The sequence below is a fragment of the Sinocyclocheilus anshuiensis genome, unplaced genomic scaffold, assembly GCF_001515605.1.
Source record: "Sinocyclocheilus anshuiensis isolate Anshui unplaced genomic scaffold, SAMN03320099.WGS_v1.1 scaffold690, whole genome shotgun sequence".
NCBI lineage: Eukaryota > Metazoa > Chordata > Actinopteri > Cypriniformes > Cyprinidae > Sinocyclocheilus > Sinocyclocheilus anshuiensis.
In genome coordinates, this window is record NW_015547715.1 from 1,556,902 (window position 1) to 1,566,104 (window position 9,203).

At 35.2% G+C, this 9,203-nt stretch overlaps 1 protein-coding gene across 1 annotated transcript in view; it reads left to right on the forward strand.

Moving 5' to 3' along the window:
- The window catches only part of LOC107704112 (kinesin-like protein KIF2A), a 21,382-nt gene that overhangs the window by 2,194 nt on the left and 9,985 nt on the right, over window positions 1-9,203 (forward strand). Inside the window, exons 2-6 of the mRNA XM_016506967.1 lie at window positions 740-834; window positions 1,483-1,611; window positions 3,867-3,921; window positions 5,566-5,676; window positions 6,574-6,674. Of these exons, the coding sequence (XP_016362453.1) occupies window positions 740-834; window positions 1,483-1,611; window positions 3,867-3,921; window positions 5,566-5,676; window positions 6,574-6,674 (491 nt within the window). The remainder of the gene's footprint in view (window positions 1-739; window positions 835-1,482; window positions 1,612-3,866; window positions 3,922-5,565; window positions 5,677-6,573; window positions 6,675-9,203) is intronic.

The following is a 9,203-nucleotide window of genomic DNA, read 5'->3' on the forward strand; positions in this document are numbered from 1 at the left end:
ATATTGTGGATGAGTTCTTCTGTGTCATCACGTTCTATTAGTTCTACAGCTTCAGTTTCGGAACTTTCATGCTTAGTAACACATACAGCTGTGTCCTTGCACCAGTGAAAAGGGACCCCTCTCAAACAGTGTTCCGAACGTTGTTTAAACGACATACACCGGTATTGCGGTATTTTAAAAAATCATATCATAACATAAATAAACACCGGTATTCGGTATGATCCGGTATACCGCCCAGCACGAGTTAGACTTGTATATTTCTTTATTTTAAAGTCCATTTATTCATTTATTTAGCATTGTGTATAATGTAAGTTCTCATTCATAATCACATAAAGCACTATGGGCTATATTTGTTGTATATTATATTATTAAAGGGGTCATATGATGCTGCTAAAAAGAACATTATTTTGTGTATTTGGTGTAATGAAATGTGCTGACTCTTAACTTTTATAAAGAATATCTCTTTGGATTTGAGACTTTAGTCTTTGCAACTTTACAGATCTTCTTTTTGCACCAAGAGCTTGTAACACTCCAAAGAGAAAGGAAAAATTGAAATCGCATCATATGACCCCTTTAAGAGTACCTCATTATGATTGGCTGGAATATTTCATTGTGCTTTCCTTTGATACTTAATTCATTGATGTAGCTCCTTTATTTTTAGGCTTTATGAAGTGTTTGTAGTGCTATCATAGAGCTGCAGATTTTTTTCAGTAAACCGTTGTTTTATTATGTATTTCAGGAAGAATCCACCAGGCCATGGTGACATCACTGAACGAAGACAATGAGTGCGTGACGGTGGAGTGGATTGAAAACGGAGACACAAAAGGGAAAGAGGTGAATGTCTGATAGTCATATTCAGTATGTCCGTCATATTGGCATAATGCACTAAAGACAAAAGCTTGTATGTTTCATTCATGGATATTTGTTTTTGTAGTTGCACATCTCTAAAAGAGACACACAGATACAACAGTGATGTGTCAGAATCAAGGGAGATTTATTCTAAAGCAGCTTTTGTACCTCTGCCTTAAATAGCTTCCAGGGTTATCAGTGGTCTTTAGTTATTAAATGCTTTAGACAAATAGACAAAGGTTTTATTGCTCATATGTTGCTCTTTCATAGCTAACTATTAACTTAATCGCAGATGTTTCTCCAACCAGTCCTCATGAGAAATAGAGGGGTAAAATGAATGTGGATGGCAGCTCATTTGGTCCTGAAAGAGTTTGATGAGAAATATTTGAGTTCATATTGAGATCTCTGAGGCAAATCTGAGCGCACTTTCTGATCTTCATAGGAGTCTCTATTTCATCTCATTGCTGTCCAGGAGAAACAGCTGAGATACTGAGATCTCGTTTTGTGTCCTGTGGGAGGATTATTTTTAGCAGCTTTTACAACTGTGGAAAATCCTGTGCGCTCGTGTGCCGCGAGTAGAAGTGCTTTTGAAACTGGCAGCCTGATGCTCGTGCTCTCATTCTCCATGAACAGATCGATCTAGAGAGCATATTTGCACTAAATCCAGACGTTGCACCTGAAGAGGAAATCCCACAAAGTCCTGAAACCCCTCCACCTCCTGTGTCCAGTGCCATCAAAATCAACAAGATCCCCCAAAACAAGGTCTGTGTCAGTTTCGCTACACCTTAATAGACGTAATCAAGAGGAGGAACGAGCACAGCACCAGACAGACAGATGATTGTAGCGCACTCAATATGGCTTTTATAACTTCTCAGATGGATTTCTAGACGGGAGTCATAAAATACTGTTTTCAGTTTTTACAGTGAAATCAATACAGGCTGGGTCATTTTTAGTCGTAAAACACACAAAACACTATGGAGTCAATATAATACCACATATATATGCAAAATAATAAAGTTTTGCATGAAAAATGTTATTTTACATCTTAATAATATTTCACAATATTAAATTTTTTCCTGTATATTTGATCAAATAAATGCAGCCTTGATGAGCTTAAGAAACTCCTTTAAAAAATATTAAAAATCGCTCTGATCCCAAACTTTTGACCGGTAGTGTATATGTATCAGCTTTACCAAAATAACAAAAGCAGTCAAATGTTTTAGTTCTCAAAGGTTTCCGTTTTAAATAACAAAATAAGTATTTAAAATATATATAATATAATGTACAAACTGCAAAGGGGTTGAAAACTATGTTCAAATACTCAAATTCAATGTCAAAGAACTTTACATAAACACAAGTTTATAAATAAATAAGCTGTTTCGCCTAAATCTGTCATTTTCTGTCTGTTGTTTGGGGCTCAAACGGCAGCTCGAGCAGACTCGTTTACTCGCAGAACGCTCTGTGAGATCCAGCGAGAACAGCTTGAATTCAGTGAAGAACGCAAATGACTCGCTGATCTGGTTTAAAGCCACTGCTGATGTTCTCAACAGCACTGACAAACACGAGAAACACTGTGCCATGGAACAAACCCGTCAGAAGGCTTTTACATGGAATATTAAGCTATAGCATTTGTATTTATACTAAATGTGTTAAGGCTACTGTTTTTCATACAAATACCATAGAAACCATATATTTACATTTTACCATGGTAGTGAGGTGCTATGTGTGGTTTTACCTTTGGTAATCATGATCTAATTGTGTGATACTATGGTTGACCGATGGTTAATTTTAATAAAATTCAAACTCAAACAGTCAGAATATTTAAATTCTACCCTATAAATATGAGTTTGTTACAGTTTTTACAGATGTTACTGTTTTTGCTATTGAACATAAGTTTACATCTGCATCGTGCCATCAAAGTCAGGAAACACGCGGAAACTAAGAACTTTATCTATCAAGATATTTTAAGAAAAAAGACTGAAAAAGGGTTTTACTCATGCATATTTTGATGTAGAAAAAATATTTTTTTATAAACGTTTTCAATATTGTAACTAATTTGTGAAATGTTCACCTGTTTGGCAAGCGTTTGTCATATTTTGACAAAAAAAAAATAGTTTAAAACTACAATTAACTGTCTGGTTTCTACAATGTTCACTCAGGCAAAGAAATCTGCCTTAAACTTTAAAGAAAGAAATATATAACATTTATCGTGATAATTATCGTTATCGACTGATATGAAACATTTTATTGTGAATTTTTTTTGCCCATTTCGCCCAGCCCTAATTTTGATGTAAAGGCTTGAAATCAGTGTTACTTTAGTACTTTATTTATATTTTATTATAATATTTATTAATATTTTTAATATGATATTTAATATTATAATATTAAATATTTTTTCATTTTTTTTATATTTCTGTTTGGCTTTAATTTATTTTTATTTCAGTTTTAGTTATTTTAGTACTTCAACTTACATTTATTTTAGTTCAGTTAGATGCCAGGTCAAGAATTTGATATTTTATCTAATATTTTTATTATTAAAATCTTCTATAAATCTATAAATTCTATAAATATTTATATTTAATTTTATTTCAACTTTTTCAGTAAATGAAAACATTTTTCCTAGATAAAATTTGCCTACAAATTTTTTTTTTCTTAACGGGTTCAAGTTCTTGATAGAGTAATAATTGAATGAAGGAAAAGCATTTACAAGCGCACACCTCCTTCAATACCTTCAATACTCCTTCATCCTAGGATGTACCTCATGAAGTTGAAGAGAAGAGTTTTCATTTATTACAATCAATCAATATTATTATTGATCGCAACATTATTCCCATATTTCCATTTGTGTTATTGCAGAATTTTGTGGTTAGTGATGTGATATTCAGTCACTGTAGGTGTAGCAACTAGTAGGTGGTAATGTGGCATAAGTTGACTGTGAATGTTTTTGTGTCGATGCATATTTTTGCTATATTGGATTATATAAAGTATGTTTATTTTCTTGGATTCATCATTTATAGAATCGTCGGACAGTAGCGCCACCGAAAAATGAAGCGCCTGCAAGGGATAATCGAGGTATGATGTACAAGTCATGCAAAAGTAATGTTCAAAATCAGAGAATTATCGATAACGATAGTTGCCACGATATATTTTTCCGGATAGAAAGATAACACGTTTGGTAAAATGTTTATGCGTCAAATGTGAAACGAAACCGCGTTATCGGTACCACACCGACCAGTTATCAGCTCGGCTCAAACGGCAGCTCGAGCAGACTCGTTTACTCGCAGAACGCTCTGTGAGATCCAGCGAGAACAGCTTGAATTCAGTGAAGAACGCAAATGACTCGCTGATCTGGTTTAAAGCCACTGCTGATGTTCTCAACAGCACTGACAAACACGAGAAACACTGTGCCATGGAACAAACCCGTCAGAAGGCTTTTACATGGAATATTAAGCTATAGCATTTGTATTTATACTAAATGTGTTAAGGCTACTGTTTTTCATACAAATACCATAGAAACCATATATTTACATTTTACCATGGTAGTGAGGTGCTATGTGTGGTTTTACGTTTGGTAATCATGATCTAATTGTGTGATACTATGGTTGACCGATGGTTAATTTTAATAAAATTCAAACTCAAACAGTCAGAATATTTAAATTCTACCCTATAAATATGAGTTTGTTACAGTTTTTACAGATGTTACTGTTTTTGCTATTGAACATAAGTTTACATCTGCATCGTGCCATCAAAGTCAGGAAACACGCGGAAACTAAGAACTTTATCTATCAAGATATTTTAAGAAAAAAGACTGAAAAAGGGTTTTACTCATGCATATTTTGATGTAGAAAAAATATTTTTTTATAAACGTTTTCAATATTGTAACTAATTTGTGAAATGTTCACCTGTTTGGCAAGCGTTTGTCATATTTTGACAAAAAAAAAATAGTTTAAAACTACAATTAACTGTCTGGTTTCTACAATGTTCACTCAGGCAAAGAAATCTGCCTTAAACTTTAAAGAAAGAAATATATAACATTTATCGTGATAATTATCGTTATCGACTGATATGAAACATTTTATTGTGAATTTTTTTTGCCCATATCGCCCAGCCCTAATTTTGATGTAAAGGCTTGAAATCAGTGTTACTTTAGTACTTTATTTATATTTTATTATAATATTTATTAATATTTTTAATATGATATTTAATATTATAATATTAAATATTTTTTCATTTTTTTTATATTTCTGTTTGGCTTTAATTTATTTTTATTTCAGTTTTAGTTATTTTAGTACTTCAACTTACATTTATTTTAGTTCAGTTAGATGCCAGGTCAAGAATTTGATATTTTATCTAATATTTTTATTATTAAAATCTTCTATAAATCTATAAATTCTATAAATATTTATATTTAATTTTATTTCAACTTTTTCAGTAAATGAAAACATTTTTCCTAGATAAAATTTGCCTACAAATTTTTTTTTTCTTAACGGGTTCAAGTTCTTGATAGAGTAATAATTGAATGAAGGAAAAGCATTTACAAGCGCACACCTCCTTCAATACCTTCAATACTCCTTCATCCTAGGATGTACCTCATGAAGTTGAAGAGAAGAGTTTTCATTTATTACAATCAATCAATATTATTATTGATCGCAACATTATTCCCATATTTCCATTTGTGTTATTGCAGAATTTTGTGGTTAGTGATGTGATATTCAGTCACTGTAGGTACGACTCGAGCGCGGCCGAGCCAACAGACCGAACCGCCTCCATCAGCGCCCGTCCCGCCTCCACCCATCCAACACCAGACCCTACAGCAGCTGCAGAACGGTACCACAACACCTCACAAGCTGTTATACAATACACACAATACTGTTCAAAAGTTTGGGGTCAGTAAGGATTTAAAAGAAATGAATACTTTTATTCAGCAGAGACACATTAAATCGATCAAAAGTGATAAAAAAAAGACATTTATAATGCTTCAAAAGATTCCTATTTCAAATAAATGTTATTTTGAACTTTCTGTCATCAAAGAATACGGAAAACAAAAGTCATTTTCCACAAAAATGTTACATTGTCAACATTGATAATAATCAGAAATGTGTCTTGAGCAGCAAATCAGCATATTAGAATGATTTCTGAAGGATCATGTGACACTGAAGACTGGAGTAATGATGCTGAAAATTCAGCTTTGATCACAGGAATAAATTACATTTTAAAATATTTTTAAATAGAAAACAGTTATTTTAAATTGTAATAATATTTCAAAAGATTACCATTTTTACAGCATTTTTAATCGAATAAATGCAGCCTTAGTGAGCAGAAGATATTTCTTTCAAAAACATAAAAAATCTTACCAACCCCAAACCTTTGAACAGTAGTGTAATTATTATTGACACACAGCATGTATGTGTGTTGTAATGATGTTGAGGGTGTGTGACGTCTGAAGAGGAGAGACTGCAGAGCTCTCAGCGAGTCACACCAGTACAAAAGCAGCATTTAGTGTTGTTTTCCAGAGATGAGCCCTCATGTTGCCATTGTTGAGGGAATCACTCAAACACGTTGAACACAAACTAATTCACACTGACTTTAGAATTATGTAACACAAAATGCCTGTTACAGTGAGGGAATCGGGTGTAGCTGATCAGTGTTATTAATGCTAAATGTAAGTGCTTGTTAAATAATGAGTCTGTTTCCAGTGTCAGAGTTTTCTGTGTGTGTCTGCAGCTCGCAGGAAGTCCAACTGCGTGAAGGAAGTGGAGAAACTTCAAGAGAAGCGGGAGAAGAGACGATTGCAGCAGCAGGAGCTGAGAGAGAAAAGAGCGCAGGTGACAGAAAACACTGGAATACTAGTGTACTCACAACAATGTAGCATACTACTATTTGAAACTTAGTGTTGCTTTATGCATATTATAATTATAAATGTGTGTGTATATATATATATATATATATATATATATATATATATTAGGGATGTCAACGATTAATCGATGATCGATTAATTGTTGATAAGAGATGCAATCGATTCAAGCTATCGATGGTCGATTAAGTCGTTTAATTTTGGGCTGCGTGCGGCTCATGCGCAAAACACGTGCTAGATAGATAGATAGATAGATAGATAGATAGATAGATAGATAGATAGATAGATAGATAGATAGATAGATAGATAGATAGATAGATAGATAGATAGATAGAAGTTTGAAAATGTAGATAGATTAGATAGATGTTGATAACATGTTTCTTGCATGATTAGCCTGTTACTATCATATTGCTGGCATGATTAGCAATTTACTAGCGTGTAGCTAGCATGTTGTTAGCATGTTTCTAGCATGATTAACATGATACTAGCATGTTGCTAGCAAGATTAGCAAGTTACTAGTATGTTTTTAGCATGATTAACATGCTACCAGCATGTTGCTAGCATGATTAACAGGTTACTAGCATGTCACTTGCTTGTTTCTAGCATGATTAGCATGTTACTAGCATGATTAGCAAGTGACTGGCATGTAGCTAGCATGATTAACATTTACTAGCATGTCGCTAGCATGCTTCTAGCATGATTAACAAGTGACTAGCATGTCATTAGCATGATTAGCAAGTCATTAGCATGTTGCTAGCATGTTTCTAGCATGTTACTAACATGTCGTTAACATGATTAACAAGTTATTAGCATGCCGCTAGCATGATTAGCATGTTACTAGCATGTTGCTACCATAATTAGCAAGTGACGCCTGTCGCTGGCATTTTTCTAGCATGATTAGCAAGTGACTAGCATTTCGCTAACATGATTAGCAAGTTACTAACATGTTGCTAGCATTTTTCTAGCATGATTAACAAGTGACTAGCATGTCATTATCATGATTAACAAGTTACTAGCATTTCGCTATCATGTTTCTAGCATGATTAGCAAGTTACTAGCATGTCGATATCATGTTTCTATCATGATTAGCATGCTACTAGAATGATTAAAAAGTGACTAGCATGTCGCTAGCATGATTAGCAAGTGACTAGCATCTTGTTAGCATTTTTTTTGCATGATTAGCATACTATTAACATGTTGCTAGCATGATTAAAAAGTGACTAGCATGTTGTCAGCATGATTAGCCCGGTTGGTTGCTAAGGGGTTGCTATGTGGTTGCTAGGGTACTTGGGATGGTTGCTAGGGTGTTGCTATGCGGTTGCTAAGGTACTTGGTGTGATTGCTGGGGTGTTGCTATGCGGTTGCTAAGGTACCCACAGTGGTTGCTAAGGTGTTACTATGTGGTTGCTAGGGTACTTTGGGTAGTTGCTAGGGTGTTGCAATGCGGTTGCTAGGGCACTTGGGGTGGTTGCTATGTGGTTGCTATGTGGTTGCTAGGGTACCCGGGGTGGTTGCTAAGGTGTTGCTATGCGGTTGCTAGGGTACTCGGGGTGGTTGCTAGGGTATTGCTATGAGGTTGCTAGGGTACCCGGGGTGGTTGCTAAGGTGTTGCTATGCGGTTGCTAGGGTACCCGGGCAGATTAAGGGAAAATGAAGGATCCATGGCAGCCCATCAGAGGGAAAAACAGTGACTTTTTGAAACAATCAGGAGCGAAATAGACTAGCATTAGTCTCTTGCTCAGAGAAAATGCTGACTCTATCACTGCAGAGACGCAGATGCTTTCTGAAGAAAAACTTACTGCCAGAACTCTGAGATGTCAGTGCATTACAGAGAGGTTGCTAGGGTACTCAGGGTGGTTGCCAGGGTGTTGCTATGCGGTTGCTAGGGTACTCAGGGCGGTTGCTAAGGTGTTGCTATGCGATTGCTAAGGTACTCGGGGTGGTTGCTAGGGTGTTGCTATGTGGTTGCTAGGGTACTCGGGGTGGTTGCTAGGGTATTGCTGTGAGGTTGCTAGGGTACCCGGGGTGGTTGCTAAGGTGTTGCTATGCGGTTGCTAGGGTACCCGGGGTGGTTGCTAGGTTGGTGCTAGTCGGTTGCTAGGGTGCCCGGGGCTGTTGCTAAGGTGTTGCTATGCGGTTGCTAAGGTACCCGGGGTGGTTGCTAAGCTGGATTAAATAGATAGATAGATAGATAGATAGATACAGAAATGGTCAGATTCGATAGATAGAAAGATAGATAGATAGATAGATAGATAGTTAGATAAAAATAGTCAGATGATAGATAGATAGATAGATAGACAGACAGATAGATCGAGAAATAGATAGATAGATAGATAGATAGATAGAAATATTCAGGTGATAGATAGATAGATAGGATAGATAGATAGATAGATAGATAGAATCAGACTAGATAGATAGATAGATAGATATATAGATAGAATCAGACTGTAGATAGATAGATAGATGATAGATAGATAGATAAAATCAGACTGAAGAT